Source organism: Centropristis striata, chromosome 10, assembly GCF_030273125.1.
Source record: "Centropristis striata isolate RG_2023a ecotype Rhode Island chromosome 10, C.striata_1.0, whole genome shotgun sequence".
NCBI lineage: Eukaryota > Metazoa > Chordata > Actinopteri > Perciformes > Serranidae > Centropristis > Centropristis striata.
In genome coordinates, this window is record NC_081526.1 from 33,431,291 (window position 1) to 33,452,220 (window position 20,930).

The following is a 20,930-nucleotide window of genomic DNA, read 5'->3' on the forward strand; positions in this document are numbered from 1 at the left end:
ACTCTCAACATGGGTTTATTATAGTCTGTTGATACATTTAGGAGTATATATATTTTCCAGAAACAACAAAAAACACCTTTTGAAATATCCCAAATTTGAAAAAAAGTCTGTTGTTTTTTGCCTTTTTATGATTTTTTCTTGTTCTGTTGTATTTTTGGCTTGTCAGTCATCTGTGAAGCACTTTAAACTGCACTAAACTGCAAGGTAAAATGTGCTACACCAATCGGGTTTGAGTGATTGAATGCTACATACATTCAGTGATTCTTTGTTGGTTTCGGGCTATTAATGAGACATCCTTATTGTTTAACCTGCATTACTCACAGAAGCATAAATAGGGACATGCTTTTACATTCATATCGATCGATAGAACTTTCTGGTATTCACTTAAAACTTGAGACAAAAGTGTGAAATCATGGCTTCTCTTCAATATTAAAGTGGTAATTTGCTATTAAGCCATTTTCAGACTCACTGCCACTAAACCTGGCTGCTGATCAACAGACCATTCAGACACAAGGACAATACACTTTAGCTTCCATGGACTTTTGAGTTCACTTTAAATTTCACAGTCTCATCAAAATTCGTCCATGCGTCGCCCTGAGCAGCCCAAAGCAAGGTTACACTCACTCAGCCGCTCTTCAGACCACAGTCTTCTCCACTCTCGTCTCTGAAACAGTTACCTTCTTCACTGCTCTCACCGAGCAGCCTCGCCACCTCATCCACCTCCTTGTCTTCAGGCTCCTTGTTCGTTAATACTTCTTGCTCATCTACACCTTTCTTTCTCATGTCACCTTCACCCTCTCTGCCCTCTTTCAGCGCTGCTGCTCAGTGTTTTGCCTGCTGGGCTGGGCTCTAACTAGAAAACACTGCTGCTCACTCTGGTGTCCGAATACAGAGAAAGGAGGGAGTGAAATGGTAAAAACAAGCACACTTGTTAGTATCTTTGCATGTTGAGGTGTGCTAAAGCAGTGGTTCTCAACCTTTTTGAGCCGCGACCCCCAATTTAACATGCATGTTGTCAGCCCCATCTTGTTTTGAGAGTTAATTTCTTATTTTAAGTGTACAACATGCTAATTTCTAGATTTAATCATCTTAATTTAAGAAATCTTGTCAAGTAAATTATCTGTCCATGCAGCAAGATCATTTCCCTCAGATTTAGTGTTTTTATCTTGTTTTTAGACACATCTTTTTGCAGTGTGTTTTTAGAAGATTTGAATAGGAAAATGCAATATTCTGCCAATTAATATATATATATTTTTCTCTCTTTTCAAAGGTGTTTTTTTTCACTAAACAGAATCTTACACGCACAGTTCAGATCACACAAACTCAGTTGATACGACGAATTTTGGACAAATAATGAAGCAGACAACAACTAAAACATCTCCCTGTCTGAAATTATGTAATTTAATACAAATTTTGTGCATTTATATTTTTTCCAAAATGATTTGGCGATCCCCAGAAATCATCTTGCGACCCCAATTGGGGTCCCGACCCCAGGGTTGAGAATGGCTGTGCTAAAGGACTGCGTTTGTAGTGGAACTTAAGAATGATTGTGGAAGCAGACAGGTTTGCTGCTTTAACTCAGTACTCTGAAGTAAATGTAGATTGTAGATTGTAATGGCTATAGAATAATGACCCCATCAGCATTTAAATTGGTTCCCTATAAAGCCTCACTTTCACTCAGTAATTCTGTCTGCCAGCAGGTCGGGGAGCTGAAGGCTCAATTTACTGCCCAACATAAGTGCAGATGACTTGCACCTGTACTTTCTGTTTGAATGTAGTAAAGTAATAACAAGGAGGCTCCGTAGTCTGAACCAAGCTGGCACATGGTCAGCAGCGCACAAGCTCAAAAATCTGATTAAAATGAGCTATGGAAATGTACTTTTACTATTCATTATTTAAGTTCACAGTCACAAAATTTGAACTAGTTTACCTTTATTTCTTTTATTTGTTTTTTGTTGCTTCAGCTCGATGCACCATTTAAATCTTTTGCAGATTTGCCTGATGTTAAACTTGTTATTTTATCACAATTTGCATAAAAATGTAAGTTTGAGTGACCCTGTTAACTGGCGACTTTCAGCCTAAAAGGTTTGGGGTGCCCCATAATAACTTACATTGTTTGCATTGATCATAAACAGCAATTAGTATGAATTAAAATTCAGTGGATTAAAATTGAAGGCTTTTACAATACACTTGCATGTTTTGTTTGTGCTTTCACTCTGAGCAGCCACTGTGCATTCAGCTAAAACACCAGTTAACATGGTCATCATTTTAACAGGAAAAACAGGAATATTTAACAGGGAAAACAAAATTCTACATAACACTAGCAGGCCATCTTCAATCACTGCAAAAATACTCTCTGGTAAGCTTTTATTTCGTAAGGACGTTTTTTTTTGTATGGAAGTTGTGAAGATGGATATCCCTGCTAAGTGTGCATGAACGTGCTAAACATTTTTGGTTAACGATGAACTGAAAACTTCATTTTGCAAATAATGAATGTAAATGTGAGCCTTGTAAACCACTGCAAAAGTTACTTATTCTCACATTCAAAATAAAAGCTCACCAGAGATCAAGATTTATAAATAAATAAAGTGGAGTTCTCCAATCTTCTGGGACCATGAGACCACCCTACCATGTGAAAGTTGAAAAGTTTTCTGTTTGCACTTTAAACTTTTTGTTTCAAATCAGAGCTGCAAGCAGAGAATGTGCACATGTGAGCCTTATATAAAGAGGGACACTGAGGAGAGCAGCAGCTTGTGTTACATTGTGCCTGTGTTGTAAATCTCCCTGCCAGGCAAAAGCAAATGCATTTTAAGACACTTCAAAAAGGGTAAATAAATGTGCCTCTGTTAAATAAGTTCACACAGCAACAAAATCAAATGCCGTTTACAGCACTTCAAAGGGCCAAATAAATTTGACTTTATTATATACGAGACTTTATCTTTGGCTGCAGCCCTCCCAGGAAGTATATCTGAGGAAAGAGGCACCTGTCGCTGTTTGAAAACCTCCCAGTCCTGAGTCTCCTGAGTGTCACTCTGCCGCTGAACTCCAATAACACTGTGATAGACGACCCTGTCACAGAGCCACCACACAACAAACTGCTCGGGCTCTTTGAAACAGAGACACAGGGAGATGATGTTGCTGTAGTAAATAATTCAACTGTTTATTGAAACATCCAGAGTCGGAGTCTAATCATAGAAGCAAAGGAACACGTTGTCAGAGCTCGTCCGTACAATGGAGCCTTGATTTCACACAGAGGAAGACAAAAGCTGGCTTCTCATTTCTAGCCGGCAATTGATGATTTTGTTGGTTGAAATCAAAACTGTGACTAGAAAATGTTCATCATACCTTAAGCTTATCTCGCAAATATTAATGTTAGCTTGATGAGTCAAAAAATACTCCATTAGAAGAGATGACACATCACAAGCTGCTCCGATGAAATTAAATGGTCATTTTTGTCTCCTAAGTTGTCGAGTTGGAAATGTTGACGTCTCTTAAAGCGACAGAGAAGAAATCCATGTAATACAAATACTGGTCCTTCAGTATAGAGCAATTATTATTATTATTATTATTATTATTATTATTATTATTATTAATAATAATAATAATAATAATAATAATAATTATTATTATTATTATTATTATTATTATTATTATTATAATAATTATAATTGTTTACATCCAACCACATTAGGCCTATATTAGGCCCTCTGTATTTTTCTATATTATATTTGTCAAATACGACTTATTTAAATATATTTAAACATTGATGTTCATACCACTACATGCAACAACCTATTTAAACTATTTAACATTCTAAAATATATTTTCTCCGACGTGCAATATCTGTAAAATGCAAAGTACTTTCAGGAAAACAAACAAACACAAAAAATATAAATTAATAATAAATGCCAAATAGCAGATGTATGTATATAATGTGTATAGAATGTATGTATATGTCTTGTTATTTTATATTCTTTATTCTGTTTTCCATATCTATGTGTCTGCATCTTGAGCTGCTTGAACTAAATTTCCCCACTGCGGGATAAATGTCATAAGTCAATAAAAGTCATATCTTATCTTATCTTATAATAATAATAATAATAATAATAATAATAATAATAATAATAATAATAATAATAATAAAAAATAAAAAATAAAATAAATAATCAATATTAATATAATAATAATAATAATAATAATAATAATAATAATAATCTGCCTACCGCTCTACTAATAATAGTTTTGCTTTTATGTCTGGACCCACCTTTATAATCTAGTATGAGTATGACATGGGCATTTTTTAAGGTCAGACTGTTATTGTTATTATATATTATTTCTAACATGACCTTGTGTGACTCATTAGCAAACTGCCCAAAGGCTTTTAGGAAAAGGACGAGTCAACGTATTTAGCAAACATAACATTATAGTGAGTAACTCAGTGGAGACATACACGTGGATTATCTGAACAGGGAACTTTTTAATGTACCCTATTGTATTTCCCCACTGTGCACATTATATTTGTGCTCACCTACCTACATTTTTTTGCACATTCTCTCAGTATAACACACAGAAAGGAAACAACTACATTAGAGCTGTTCCCTCTCTCTCTTTATCTTTGGTGGCGCTTCGCTGTAACCTCGCTCAGAGTCACTCAACCTGACTGGAAACAGGTGTGCTGTCACGGAGATTAAGGAATTTAACAAGCATAACTCGCAGGGAAAATAGTAATTTCCCATTTTCATAATTCATACATAATTACCTCTGTGTTATCTGGCAAATAGAGACACAACCAGAGCGTTTTGTATCCGATCTCAGAGACCTCCATCACCAATCACTGATGGGCACAATGAAATGAGCTTGTTTCATTTTTTGTTGAGGACTCTCTGCAGCTGTAACTGAGTGTCGAGCCTAATGGATTTTGGCCTCTTTGCTCCCACTTTGTGCGAGAACAAAGGCCGTGATCTCTTGTAATCATGCTGCTCATCTGATCAAGAGGCCAGACTGATCACTGAAACAGGTGAGCAGCTCCGGATCGTCTGAGAGAACAATGGCCCTAATGTTCGACACACTGAATGTACTTTACATGTAAGGTTGTTTAGTCTTTAAGACAGGGATAGCTTCAGATCCTCAGATCAAAATGAGTGTAATTGCTTTAAATGTGCACTATTCCATATTTCCATATTAACAATGGGCCGATTTACTTGTGTAATATTGCCCTTGTTCCTAGCCATGATAACTTGCATGAATTATAGGTGCAACTTCCAGCTGAACAGGAAGCCACAGTAATATAACTACGCACTAATCTGCTTTCATATAGTGATTAAATAGAGGGAGGGAAGGAGGACCTGAGTAAGTGGCCCTAGATAGCATACACAAGCATAATTAGCTACTTTATTGACTCTGTTGCAGCAGACTGTAGAGTAATGGCAAAAAACGGAATCAGTGTATTCTATATTTAGAACATTTTCACCGTTTTACCTTGCCGTCAGACAAAGGAGCTGCTGGTCTGTCTGTGTACACTTGAACTGATTTCAGGCGAGTTTCCACTGAGTACTTTTTGGAAAGCGGCTGCATGTTTTGGCTCCGCCCACTAGTTAGTTCCCCTCGGCCTCTGTTCCCATACAGGTACTTTTGTACGCTAAAAAAAGTCGCTAGCGACTAGCGACAAATCTAGCGACTTTTTCTAGTGTTATTGGACACGTTTGGAGACTCGTTCCTACTCTTTTTAACGAGTAGCATGCGGCATCCCAAAGCACTCACAAGCGGCCCAGTCCTCCTGCAGCAGTCTCTCCCAGCTGCAGTCAGAGCAGGAGATGTTAACCCCTCAGTGTCCAGTCTGCAAATGAATCATGCATGTGGGAAATCACCACCTCCATTGTATCCAATCGGTGTTGACTAGTAGCAGATCAGAAAGTACCTACTGAGCCGCTACCTGAGCTGCTAACCGATGAAGTTGGGCAGAACTTGGCGGATCCTCTCCCCCAAGCCACACCCATAGTAGCTCACTAGAGGGACAAGTACCTAATGGAAACGCTCCTATTGATTTATCAGGTGGGCTTTCATCTACCTGGCTAAAATATGTTGACCTGGTGCCCTAGTCCACAGAAGTACATTGCCTATTTTCAATGCTAGTAGGTAAAACACTGACTATGCAAGTAACTCATACAACCCCACTTCAAAAATCCAAACTATTCCTTTTAATATATTTTTCTATATGCTAAATTGAGGACTGATAACTTTTACCATTCACAAGTAGCGACCATAGTAAGCCACAAGGACTAACTAGGTTTTGCAACTAGAATTTGCAAAAAAAAACCCAAAGCAACCTGTTTATTATCAAAGTGAATACAGAGTTTTTTGTAAAAAATAGTGTCAATTAATTAAAAAAATATAAGGTAAAATAAATTATTGCATAAATGTTCAGCCCCTTTAAAGTAACTGACCTACTTCTACAGAGTTCCAGATAGTTGATGAGTGTCACATGATTTTATCATTAAAACATCTGTATCAGGGAGCTCCAGTCATCACTATTCCTGCTACAAATGCAATATAAAGACAAAAGAACACTCCAAACAACTCAGAGAAAAGATAATTGAAAAGTACAAGTATGGAGATGGCAACAAAAAAAAATCCTGCCAGTCAGATATAGATCAGACTAGACATAGTCAGATATTTGCAACAGGAACACTAAGCTTAAAGGAAAAAGAGTAGGCCTATTAGACATGCAGTTGGACAGAAAAACGCATGTGAATTTAATACTAAATGAATATTTTCTACATAATTAAACTGGCATCTTTCATCTTTCTAAGGTGACAATATGAGTTGTTGAGTAATTCAACATCACATCATATGAACAAATGATCGTTTCCCCTACAAATTCCCTTTGTCAGAAAGCCCAGCCTTTAGTGAATTCATCTTTTAGTCATAACCATAAATAAAATGTTGCTGTAGCTGCACAGCCGGTGGTCACAGCAGGGAATCACATCTGTAACTTCTCTGCAGAAGACAACAATTAAAACAGATAAAACTTTGAAATCAATGATTTAAATGCAAAGCCTGCACCCAAAACTTTTGTTTTTGACTTTGCCGGAGACAAATATAACAACTGTAGTTAATATTCAAGCTTTAGGCGTGAGATAATTATCTTACACTACTAATGTAGCCTCCTGGATAACTGGGAACGCTGCATGAGAGAATCAAAGGCAGCATTTGGCACATAAAAGTGTGTTGTTGTGTTATTAACGTTTTTTTCTCTGCTGTTAAAAGCTATCTCGCCTGGTGAAACAGTGAAATTATCTTGTAAGATTTGGAATTCACCATCCACAGTAACAAACGGACAACAGTAAAGTCTCGCCTGAAAATGATCCAATAACTATTTTACTCAGTGTTTAATAAGAGGAGAGAGCCTGTTTCATCAGAGGACTCCCAGAGGAGTCTCTTATGATAAAGATGCACAGATAGATATGGAATGTGATATACTAATATATATATATATATATATATATATATATATATATATATATATATATACTAGTTTATACACCTGGCTTAACCAAGAAAATTACGCAGGACAACCACACACATTAAAGAACCAGTAATGTGATTCAGACTATTTCAACCCAAACTCAACTTGGCCAACTTTAAATAACTGAAAGTCAGGAATAGTCACCAAAAACACTTCCCCATAGATCATTTGTATAGTATTATTTATTTTTGGTGATGACCTCTATAACTATAATGGAAGCTGTGGCAGCAGTGAGGATACAGAGTGTAAAGAACAACAAAGTCCACTTTCAGTGATGAGTGATGGATTGGTCAAACAAACAGGGTTTCTAACCAGGAGACCAGTGTTCATATCCCAGTGAAACCAAATGTTAACATTGATATTTTAAGTTCCAAAAATAAGTTAACATCCATACATAATAGAGGTGGGGGAAATATCGATACAGCATAGTATCGCAATATTTTGCGTGGCAGTATTATATCAATTCATGGCTGCTAAGTATCGATATTTCGTTTTTATTTTTCGGAGGCGATAGCGAGCTCACTTTTAGGAATATCCAGGAGATACTGGTATCACATGAAACTAGAAGATCTAAGGAATCTATAGGCTATAGTTCTATAGTTCTTCAAAAGAGCCATCCAGTTCCAATCTGGATGGGCTAAAAATCGGATTTTGGCTGGCAATCTGAACGCGGCCAAAGTAGCTGGGGTGATCTCCCCTCAGGCTGGCTCTCAGTCGGCCCCTGTGCCACCTCATTTAATGACCCCTGATGCCGTGAAGGACTTGTTGGCAAGTCAACAGAAAAAATTAACAATGAGACCTTGTTCAATCAGGCTCTAAGGAGAAATGTCAGCGTGTACAATGCTTCTCCTCAGCAGAAGCAGCCGAGCAGCTCTGCACAGTTCTTCTACAAAGACAGAATCCCTCTTTTAGCGGAGTGTTCAAGTTTGACCTTTACACGAAAGGTTAAAAATGAAGGACAGCATTTCCTGCTCTGCTCGGCTCGCAGCATACTTAATGAACTGGTATGGGAATTCCTAGACAATTCCATGACAACTCCCATGAAGCTGGAAAATTGCTTTTTTTGTAGTGTTTATACAGTTTATCCAAGATTTTTTAATCACCAATTCTGTCGGTGTTATCAAACTGGTCCCCTGAATACAGAGAGCTGGAGTGTTTGGGAGCAGAGGAGTCATGCTGAGAACTCTGACAATCCAAAGAGACCTTTAAAAACAAAGCAACTTCTTGCCTGCCTTCTGCATAATGATTAGGACTCTCTGTAAGACTCTGAAGGGTCATTTAACCACAATTTGAGGAGTTCAGAAAAGTTTTGGTTGGAATTCTACCAGCACTTTGGTTAGGACCAATTAGGGATCTAAGATTAAATTGTAGCCAAGACAAGTCAATACAAATCTCTCAAAGTTTAATATGTGAAAATCAAACATTTTTACATGTTGATACACATTTTGCATTTAAACCATTAATTAAGCTCGTCTTAGAGGTCAATCGAACTTCACTTCACAAGGGACTGCAATATGTACCCTTGGATACAAAAACCCACATTTTGATTGACATTTTCATTGATACAAGAAGTTTTATAGACTAAAAATCTGGAGAAAAGAAAATACCAACACACATGAAGATGTGTGTGTGTGTGTGGGTATGTGTGTGAGTGTGCACTCTGCCACCTATTTGGTACACAAACTGTGAACAGATTGCATTTTCTATTACTCGTGTTTAGTGGTGGAATGTAACTAAGTACATTTACTCAAGTACTGTTGTTATAAATTCCCTTTGTGACCAGCAAATACACTCTATTAATCTGTTAATTTTGATTATATTGATATTGTTGATTTAAACAGGTTAATAATTTATTCAAGCACTTTTTAGTTCAGTCTGTTTGAGTCGGGTAGTTTACAGGGCAGCTATGTTTACGTTCGAGGTCCTTAGAATCAGCATGTGTTGAACAATGTGTGTGTGTACTGACGTGCTGCTGAAAAGTTTAATATAAAGAAGAAAAAGTCAAAACGGTGTCCTTATTCCCTAACCGGAGTACGCTCACGGGTGAAGAGTCCCAGCACTACACTTTCCCCCTATAGTTCTTTAATAACTGTACTTAAGTACAATATTGAGGTACTTGTACTTGAGTATTTCCATATTATGTAATTTAATACTATTATACTACTAACTAATCACATGAATTCAAGTACTGTACTTCTACCTCTAACTAGTTACTTTTCTGGTGAAGATTTAATATAAAAAACATGATCAATTAATAGTGATTAGATTTTTTTTCCCAATTAAACGTCATAACAATATATTAAGTAGTTAAAATGAGCGTTGAGACGTGAAATAAAAATGCTGCTAACATAAGTTCATCAATAATAATAATCCAATAACATATTTTGAATGTCTAAAACAATCTGCTTGGGTCCATTCTGCATAAAGAGTACTTTTACTTTTGATACTTTAAGCACATTTTGTTGCTGATACTTTTGTACTTTTACTTCAGTAAGTTTTGAATGCAGGACTTTTACTTGTAGTGGAGTAATTTCACAGTGTGGTATTAGTACTTTTCCTGAAGAAATGATGATTTTACTGATGAAATGTTTGTATTTATTTATTATAATAACATTATATCTTAATATTTAGAATTATCACCTGATCATGAATTGTGTTTTCCCTTCTATAAATAAAGACAAATGCACAGATATGGTGCATTAAAATTCACCAGAATGCAGAAAATTAAATGTTTGACATCACAATCACCCAGCCTAATATGGGTCCCCAACAAAGTGTAAATGGAACCTACGCCTTTGATAAAATGTAAAGAAAAGCCTGCAGTTTAAAGCTTGTCCTGTTCCCAGTGGTGACTGAAAAAACTTCTATGATGGAGGTAGATTTTCCATTAAATAATGGCTTTGCTGCTTCCTCTTATTTGGCATATCATTTGTTTAGTCAGCAGTTTGAGACAATGCCTCAAAGGAGGTGTCTGTCTGACGCTAAAAGCTTCAGAGCTGGCAACCCTGAAATGATATTTCACAATATTTGAACGCACAGCTGGTCTGAAAGCTGTCAGGTTCTACAACCAGAATATTGACATTTCAAGGTTGAATATACAATATCTACTGCAGCTACGTGGTCATGTTTATGTGTTGCATTGCACTGTGGGCCCTGGAGAATATACACTACCGGTCAATAGTTTTAGAACACCCCAATTTTTCCAGTTTTTTATTGAAATTCAAGCAGTTCAAGTCCAATGAACAGCTTGCAAGGGTACAAAGGTATGTGGTGAACTGCCAGAGGTAAATAAAAAAGGTAAGCTTAACCAAAACTGAAAAATAATGTACATTTCAGAATTATACAAGTAGGCCTTTTTCAGGGAACAAGAAATGGGTTAACAACTTAACTCTATGGAGTCTTGGGCTATTTTGTCCATTTTTGAATTCTTTTCATGTCTTTGTAAGTCATTTTGTGTCTTTTTTTTGTAATTTTGTGTCTTTTGGTGTCTTTTTTGTCATTTTGTGTGTTTTTTTAGTCCTTTAGTCAAACATAAAATGTGATTTTGAATCTTTTTTTTACTTTCAAAACACTATCATGCTCAATAAAGAATTTTAAATGTTGCAAATGTGCATTACTTTCAGAGTACACTGAGACATTAAACTGCATAATTTTCAATTAAATTCTGGAAAAGTTGGTGTGTTCTAAAACTTTTGACCATGTTTCCCTCTGCCTTAGGCAAAAAATTGGTTAAAAAAAATAAAAAATTGGAAGAGAAACTGAAAATGTGTGTGTTTCCATTAGTTTTGGACAAATAAAGCCTCATGAACAATTGTCCATATTTTCTGAACCCACTAGATGGAGCTGTTTTTTAACCAACCCACTCAATTACTTTTATTTTTTTATTTGACTGAAGACTGCCATCTACATCATTTGCACATCACTATTATCCATCCTCTGCAAATTTTAGGTCTAAGAGACAAACGGTTGGTGGCACTAATTCTCCAGTCTGAGCCCATTAAATCACTGAAGAAAAGGGCGAAACAAGAAGTCTAAATGAGCATAAGTCAAACCTCAAGCAATAAAACTATGTTAGAAAAAATGACAGAAATATTGCATTTCTGTTTAGTTTCATGTATTTATTTGATGAAGGTTTCAGTCAAACACAATGTAATGTTTCTAATGTTTTTGTTGTCTCTCCAGTTGAGCATCAGCTCCATGATGTTCCCCAAAGTCTGCTTCTGGAATTATTGATATGCCATTTTTTAAACCATTTTAAGTCTTTCAGTAGAAAATTAAAAATGGGCATAAACCAAATCCAAAGCCTTCTCATGGTGGATGGGTGGAAATACACTCATTGAGGCAACATTTGCATCCTTGTTATACACATAATCCAGATCCATATAGTGTTTCATAATCAACAAATTAATATGGTCTTGTGATATATTAAGGAAATATCTGAAATTTATATTCTGAAGAGGAAGATGTGCTCATGAAGCTGACTCTTCATATATTATAATATCTGCCAATGTTTAGATTAATGAGAGTCCAACATTGATTTATTTATATATTGTAAGGGTCATCTTTTTTTGCATTATTAGGGCTTTGGTGCATTGATATTCCCTGAGATAACTCAATGGCTGACTCTCCTGCCTGTCTCTGTTGCTTCTGTCTTCTATCTGCAGAATTAAATCACAAAAGCTTAGAGGAGTAAAGGCTCACTCGACAAAACAACAAAGTATACACCACAAATAATGAAGGCATGTGGACAAGCAGCACACTCTAGCAGAACTCGCAGCACTGTAGCTATTCAGCAGCACAGCACACACTCTAAGTTCGTAATTGGCTTCAACAAGCATGTGTATTCCCGCTGGTACGGTGACAGTTAGAGGTCGTCATTGCAGTCCAACAACAGCACATTTCTGTCAATTAAAGCTTACACTTCTCTGAAAATGAAGGGCTAACAAGTTGGGCTCCACTGTCCGATGTTCAGCTCAGACTGCAAAAAGAATCACCTGTCCGTCAAAAATGATCATGCATCATCAATTATTCATGGTTGAGCTGACCAGTTGACTTTTACAATAGATGCTTATTGTCACCTGAAAACAAAATCAGTTCAATTCAATTCAACCAATTTTGGACACCGAAACAAATCTACTGGCAGAAAGTGGATAGAAAGTACACTGCAAAAAAGCCAACTTGTATTTTTTGGCCTAAAACAGTGATTTAAGTTGGTAAAACTTGGAAATATAAATTATTTACATTTAGGGCAATAATGTAAGTTAGCACAACAAAGGAAGCCAGTTGTCTGCTCAAAAACAAGTTTGTGAGTTGTTGTTACTTATATCTTTAAGTTGGGGTTCAAAGCAAGGGACAATAGTTCTGCTAACTCTTATTTCTTTGTTGTGAAATGCGAGAAATCGGTGAAATTCGGTCATTAGCGAAAGCTAGCGGCTAACTGATGCTAGCGGCTAACTGATGCTAGCAGCGCTGCTTGTTACAGCTACAAGAGTAGCCATTAGCGTATCAATGCTAACTCAACATTGTGGTCGAAACATTAGCTGATATTTCATAGCAGCGTTACAATAGTGCCAATTCAGCACATTGCAGAAGTTAGCAGAAGCAAGGATTAAAAGTTATTACAATGTTAAATTATAAGTTAGTAAAATTTACAGTTGAGTTGACAAAAATCTGAATTCAGAGTTGAGTAAACTCAAAAACAAAACTCAAAATATTTAGTTCAATTGTCCAACTTAAAATTGTATCGAAGTTTGTGGCCTTGAAATTTTGAGTTCACCCAACTTTTCTTTTTTTGCAGTGTATGACCCTGTTGACCAGTCATATTTTGACCTTACTTCACATGTATTTGATCAGTTGTCCAGCCAGCCAGCACTGTGCAGCATGAGAGCAGGGCTGCCTCATTATTGTTCGACGCTGATCAAAGCGGCCGAGTACAGCCCGTCAGCAGGTTGCATAAATAAACCTCAAAATACTTATAATAACTCTAAAAACTGAATGAGCCAACCTTTGGATCAAAGGATTGCCTGAGCAGAAGGTTAAGAGAAAATTAAAATATACAGGTGCTGTCACTGAATATCACTGTTGCACAGCAGAGTGGTTAGTGTGGTTAGTTTCCCATGCCTCCATGCAAGGTGGAACATGAAAAATTTAAAGGGTAATAAAACAACAACATCTTTTAAGCTAAGATCCTAAAATCCTTGAATACTAATTATTTTGACTATTGTGTCCTAAACAGACTTTGCTACAGAATTTCATCAACATTTAATTAAATTCTCCGTCATAACTACAGCTGTCTGTAGATTCAGACCTCCAACCAGTGGAGTCGCCCCCTGCTGGCCATTAGAAAGAATGCAGATTCAAGACATTTCCACATTGGCTTCACTTCACCTCCAGGTGCTGAACTTGCGTCTAATTATTGTTCACCAGCTGCAGATTTAAGACTGTGTTGTGGAGGCAATTACCTTAACGCTGCATTAAGATAAGACACCTTAATCATCGCCTTATAATGTTTTTATGTCAAACAATTTAGCCAACAATTACCTATTTACCAGTGGCGGAAGAAGTATTCAGATCCCATACTTAAGTAAAAGTACTAATACCACACTGAAATTACTCCTGTACAACTAAAAGTCCTGCATTCAAAACTTACTGAAGTAAAAGTACAAAAGTATCAGCATCAAAATGTACTTAAAGTATTAAAAGTAAATGCAGAATGGACTCACTCAGATTATTTACATGTTCTAATTATATTATTAGAGTATTTGTATTGATGCATTTGCGCTCTAATTTTGTAAAGCCAGGGCTCATTTTAACTACTAAAAAAATGTCTAATCACTTTTAATATGTATCATGTTTTTTATGTTAAATCTCGACCTGAAAAGTAACTAAAGCTGTCAGCTAAATGTAGAGGAGTAAAAAGTACAATGTTTGCCTCAAAATGTAGGGGAGTAGAAAAATAAAGTAACATAAAATGGAAATACTCAAGTAAAGTACAAGTACCTCAAAATTGTACTTAAGTACAGTACTTGAGTAAATGTACTCAGTCACATTCCACCACTAAACACGAGTCATAGAAAATGCCATCTGTTCACAGTTTGTGTACCAAATACACTGTAATAAATTATTCTTTAGTAATTTCATTTTACTTAATATATTTGATAAAATGTATTAAATATAAATGCGTCCTTGATTTTGAGGCAGTTGTTTAAGTAATTTTAATATAAAAATGTTTGAGATAGAATCTACTTATTTTGACCACAATAAATATAATCTTTATGTGTATTTAATTCTTAATCAAGAGAATTTTTGAATGAATCCAACACAATAGAATTAGTCCGTTTTTAATTGACAGGCACTTCCTGTTAAGTTGTTATTAACTCAACTTGTTATGTAGTTAGATTTAATTAATAATATTGCATGCAATCTGTTGCCTCAATTTTATTGAGTAGCTATTGTTTATCTTTTTTTACAGTGTACATTGACAACACTGGTTCTATTTTAATTTTGTGATTCAAGTTATTGCTAGGGACAATTAAGTAGCTGTTGCGTATTGATAAGGCATGTCCCTACCATCCCTACACACTCCTACACTATGGCTATTTACACATCAAGCAGAGCGACTTTAGTGTTTCTGGTCATTTGACAAATGCAAGTCCAATATTTACTCTCGTGAGCTTCATTTAGGTTTCCAGAGAATGTCCTCCCTAAAACAGCAACCCATTTGTTGTGTGTACATCAGCTTATTACAACCCTTATTTGCGTTTGTGTAGCTAGCAGCGCCCTCTAGTGGCAGCAGCACATTAATAAGAGGAGATCCTCTGAGGGAGGGCGACAGGGTTGGTAGACTGGTCAAACAAACACAGGACTTTTGTCCAGTAGACCAGCATTCATCTCAATGTGAAACCAAAAGTAAACAGCGCTATGTTTCCGAAGTGACATAATTTAACTTCTAATGTGTCATGCTTTACGTTACAAACATTACTATCTCACTTATGGCAGTAACATGCATTTAATTTACTTTTTAAACAATCTTTAAAACATTTTTTTTTTTTAACATACACCTGTCGGCCCTCACCATAGGCAAGTAGATTTGTTTCCTAAGCAGAAGCAAACTGTGCCTGTTTCACAACATTAACAATGTATTTACCACCGAATAATGACAAAAATATCTGTCGCTCCACCAGCTACGGGCCAATTTTTTCTGTCTGCTCTCTGATGCTGGGCAGGTAGGGTACAGACTTTTACTTGTTTTAAATAAGCTACTTTTGTGGTTGGAGACAATGCTAATAAGAGCTAAGTTTGCAAGACAAAACAAAACAATGAGCAAAAAGATGCTAAAGCTCATAATGCTAAAGCTAAAATGAACTGCAGAACTAATCAACTTTTCTATGGGTTTGTCACTTCTTGTCATTAAATCGGCATTGGTGTAAAAATGTTCATTAGTGAAGCTTTAAAGCTCTACAGTGCAGTGCGGTGAAGCTCAACAACTGAACATGACGGCTAACAATGCTACAAGAGGCCCGGGTTTGAACCAATTATCCCCGGCACTCTATGGTTGAGAGCTTTCCAATTAGAGAAACATTTGCAACTCACATTCCAGTTACAGCTGGATGAGAGGTCTGGCTTACGATCCGGCTCTATTTGGATATGATTAGCATAAAAGAAGTAAGTGGTAAGGAACGGAAATGCTTGTTTGCTGACCTACAGTTCACTCAAGCACGCCACTTAAACACTAACCACTCTAATTAAGACTTGAAGAACGTAAAGACCAGATGAATCCATTTCCATAAATCTGACAGTAAATCTGTACATCCTAACAATTGGAATTGAGTCACACCCTGGGTAGATTTGTCTCTCTGTGGTCCTTTTTAAAGTTAGTAACCTTTCCAAGTGGAGCACTGCTCATGTAAAATTCAAACAGCCTTGAAGCGAGGTAGGTCTGTCAGTGCCTGTTTGTATCTATTGTGCCATGTGTTCCTACCTGGGAGACAGGAATTGTGGACATTTTGACACGTTGTTGAAACAGCACACTCAGAATGCGGTTTTGCTGCTCCAAGTCAAACACACGGGTCCGCAGCTTCACACACTCCTCTTTCAAGTCCTAGAAAGCCCCCAAAGAGAAGAAAAATGGACAGTTAACTGCGACTGACGGGGATATTTCAGAGAACTACACTTGTTCCAGATGCTAATGTAACAAGAACAGGACACAATGCTGCATTCATGCAACATGTACATGACAGGGCTCCAAAACCTTGTCTTCTATGTGAACCCTCTAAACTCTCCAAACTGCTGGGGACCAGAAACTGTAAAAAAATGAAATGCTGACGTCCTTGAATTAATGGTTTGATTTGTAATTAACATTTCTGTCAGACAAGATAGCCAATTCTAAGCTTCAAATATTAATATTTCATCCAAAGCACCTAATAATACAGATTCTGTGAGAAAAACCCAGATGACAAAAATTCACATAAAAATGGACAGAACTGTGGGCTGTTTACACAGACTCAAGGGGAGAGTACAAGAGAGGTTGTAAAAATGTATAGCATGCAATATTGGGATATTTGTAGGCACCTTCATTCCAAATTTTGAAAAGATAAACTATCAAAGAACTTGCATGTTCTCTTTTTTTAATAATCGATAGCATTATAAATGGGTTATACTTCACAAAAACATTACTGAGTTCTGCAACAAAGTCAGTAACTATCAATTATGTAAGTAATGTATGTACGTAAGAAATGTGATGCTTGGCCTCAAATATCATTACAAAATTCTGAATGTGTTGTGATCATGGTTGAAATCATTATTCATATTTATGAGCGCTTATAACCATAATCGCATAGTTATATACGCGTTATACATGTCAGAAAGAGTTATCAGGAGTTTTTTTTATTTTATTTTAAGTCTAAAGTCGTCCTTCTCGGGTCCATGTCTGGTGACCTTCTATCCAGAGGACTGACGTGGAAATGATTAATGGATGATGAAAAAGTTGCACTTGTTTTATAGCAGCAACTCTTACCGTTCCAACTCTTACATTTAACTATTTTCTGGCTGTAGCGGGCTCAATTTTAGATCCTGGTATCATATCAAACTAGAAGATCTGAGGGATCTATAGGCACCATGTGCTAATAATGCTGCAAAGTTATGCTATTTTTTTTATGTTTCAAAGCAGTCATGTGACCTCTGTTGTCATGCTATCTTATTGAATGGGCTCTCTGGGTTCCCACAAGTCTCCTCTTTACCTACATGCTTCTAATACTGATACTACTGATAACATGCCATTTATGGTTTTGCAGTTTTCTATTTCCGCCTACTGTATTTGAATATTTGTGCATACTGGGGTCCCTAAACAGGCTTTGAATCACATAAACTGGATATCACTGGAAAGTCATTTTTGTTAGATAATATGGTTCAGAACAACTTGACACAGTGCTGAGCTGCATCTCAAATTAATCTCCAGGTTCACAGCTTTCAGATGATGTCCCCACTTCTATGTGTCATTTATTGTTGACCTGCTATCTCCCCTTAAACATCCACTGCCAACAACCACCAATTCTCAAAACAGAAAAGGTCTTTGAATGGTTAACAAAAAGAAACGCAAAGGATTTCAGATTTTCTTTCACTGTCAAAGATCATGAGGAAAGACATATACAGGTACACCTCAAAAAAAATTATGAAAAAGTTCAATATTTTTTGTCAATCATTTCAGAAAGTGAAACTCATACAATAAATAGAGTGAAATATTCCAAGCCTGTATTTCTAGTAATTTTGATGATTCTGGCTTACAGATAATGAAAACCCAAAATTCAGCGTCTCAGAAAATTTGAATATTGTGAAGAAGTTTAATATGTGAGTCCACAGTCAGTCAGTGGTGGTTTGGGGCCATGTCCTCTGCTGCTGTTGCTCCACTGTGTTTTCTGAAGTCCACAGTCAACATAGCAGCCATCTAGCAGGACATTTTAGAGTCTTCATGCTTCCACAAGCTCTTTGGAGATGCTGATTTCATTTTCCAGCAGGACTTGGCACCTGCCCACACTGGCAAAGGTACCAAAAGCTGCTTCAATGACCATGGTGTTACTGGCTGGACTGGCCAGATAACTCTGCTGACCTGAACCCCATAGGAGTCTATGGGCTGTCGTCAAGAGGAAGGTGAGAGACACCAGATGAGCTGAAGGCTGCTATAAAAGCAACATGGTGCTGTAGGCTGATCTCCTCCATGCCACCAAGTATTAATGCAGTAATTCATGCAAAAGGAGCCCAACCAAGTGTTGAGTGTATAGAAATAAAGATACTTTTCAGAAGCCTGACATTTGTGTTTAAAATATCCTTTTTTTATTGAACTTATGTAATATTCAAATTTTCTGAGACACTGAGTTTTGTGTTTTCATTATCTCTAAGCCAGAATCATCAAAATGACAAGAAATACAGGCTTGAAATATTTCACTCTGTGTAATGAATCTATATAATATACAAGTTTCACTTTCTGAAATAATTGACAAAAAATATTGAACTTTTTCACGATATTCAAATTTTTTGAGATGTAGCTGTAATCTTCCTCCATGTCAGTCATACAGTCACTCATCATTGTGACAGTCCTGGTTTCTCTGATTGATTCTAACGGCTGACTGGATTAATGATGCGTCAAAGACAGAGACAAACCTTCTGTGTGAGGAGGGCCTGGACCACCTGGTTAGCCACCTTGAAGGAGACAGGTGAAAAGACAGTAAAAAGATGTTAAACATGTGCAAGAATCTGATCATTATTTCAGATTTTAGAACTTTCCGTGGAGTTCTGAGATGCAGACGGACTGTAAATGAAAACGACCCAGTACGAACACCATCAGAGAGAATCTAGAGGCGTGTAAGATGCTGTGAGGACAAATTGACAGTGTGTTGCATCACAAAGTCGAGTTTAGTGAAATCACACAGCAGCCGCCTGCAGTTAGTATATCTAACTTTATTCTCAGCATAAATAAAATATAGTCATAAAAATCTGAACAAATGCCTTTTTTAAGAGAATTTGTGTTTTTTTTCCCTACACAGTTTATTTAACTGGGATTGGACTGAGCAAACTTTTACAGAAACATGTGACTTTAGCTTTTATTTTGAATTTCAAACAGAATAATCTGAAATGCCTTCTTTAGTGCTTATTTTGTTTTCTGAAGCGGAAGCATACATTACACCTTGACTCTGGAATAATAACTATGTTTCCACTCTTGTGTGCCGCAAAATGATTTCCCTCAACCTCTCTCTTTCATCTATCCATCACGAGGAGTCGCCTCAGCTCATTCAGACCATGACAGGAAGCCTTCTGAATGCCTTCCCAAAAAAAAAGATTAATGTGCATAATAGGAGTGAAAAGCAGGAGAGGAGAAATCCATCCCACAGCAGAAACTCTGAAAATGTCTGTCCTCAACTAGAATATGTTAAATTCTCATGGGCAGCAATCTCCATGGTAACAAGCCCATTAGTGAAGCCTGCTAAAGAAGTAAAGTGGAGCAGTCTTGCTGGCTGGAGACAGATGAGGGAAGGACAGGGAATGAGATGGAGAGACAATCAAAGGGACAGGCGGACGCAGGAGCTGGGAGCCTCATTCCCACGTCGCCCAGGGCTCTGTTGTCTGTCCACTTCAATTAGACATGTTCTCTTCTCTTCCCTTTCACTAACACTACACATAATAATGTGGTTGTGTCTCTTCGCTAGACAGAATCTAATAGCCATCTAAGATTGTTCGGTTCCTGATCAGTGGTGGAAGAAGTATTCAGATCCTTTTTATTTCAGTAAAAGTTCTAATACCACACTGTGGAATTACTCCACTGCAAGTAAAAGCCCTGCATTCAATTTGCTTATATGAGGAAAGTATGAATGTTATAATATAATTTGAGGTGGTTTTACCCTTTAAATTTATCTAAAACTGTACAGTTATGATTTTGATGGTCATAGTCATAATCATCCTGAACAGGAATTCATGAAAGAAAGGTTTTTTATGACAGGTCAAAAAATATATGTATTTCATGATATTTTACCTTTGATCAATTTTTTAAGGTAAATTGAAAAAAACAGTAGGCTACAGTAAAACATTTTACATTTTATTGGATTTATTTAATAAAATTTGCTTGGAATAATGTCCTTTTTATTCATCTTTTTTGGCTGCTTCAAGCACCTGTACAGTAAGGGCTTATTTATGCTCAACGTACAATCTGTATGTGCACATGGAAGAAGTATTTAGATCCCTTACTTCAGTAAAAATACTAATACCACACTGTGAAATTACTCCACTACAGTAAAAGTCCTGCATTCAAAACTTACTGAAGTAAAAGTACAAAAGTATCAACATCAAAATGCACTTAAAGTATCACAAGTAAAAGTACTTGTTTTGCAGAATGGATCCACTCAGATTGTCAAATACA

The 20,930-nt window shown here is 36.6% G+C and overlaps 1 protein-coding gene across 1 annotated transcript in view; it reads right to left on the reverse strand.

Annotated features, from left to right (window-relative positions):
• The window catches only part of LOC131979329 (nck-associated protein 5-like), a 112,973-nt gene that overhangs the window by 34,587 nt on the left and 57,456 nt on the right, over positions 1-20,930 (reverse strand). The window contains exons 6-7 of the mRNA XM_059343275.1: positions 19,181-19,219; positions 16,506-16,625 (exon numbers count right to left, since the gene is read on the reverse strand). Coding sequence (XP_059199258.1) covers positions 16,506-16,625; positions 19,181-19,219 — 159 coding nt within the window. The remainder of the gene's footprint in view (positions 1-16,505; positions 16,626-19,180; positions 19,220-20,930) is intronic.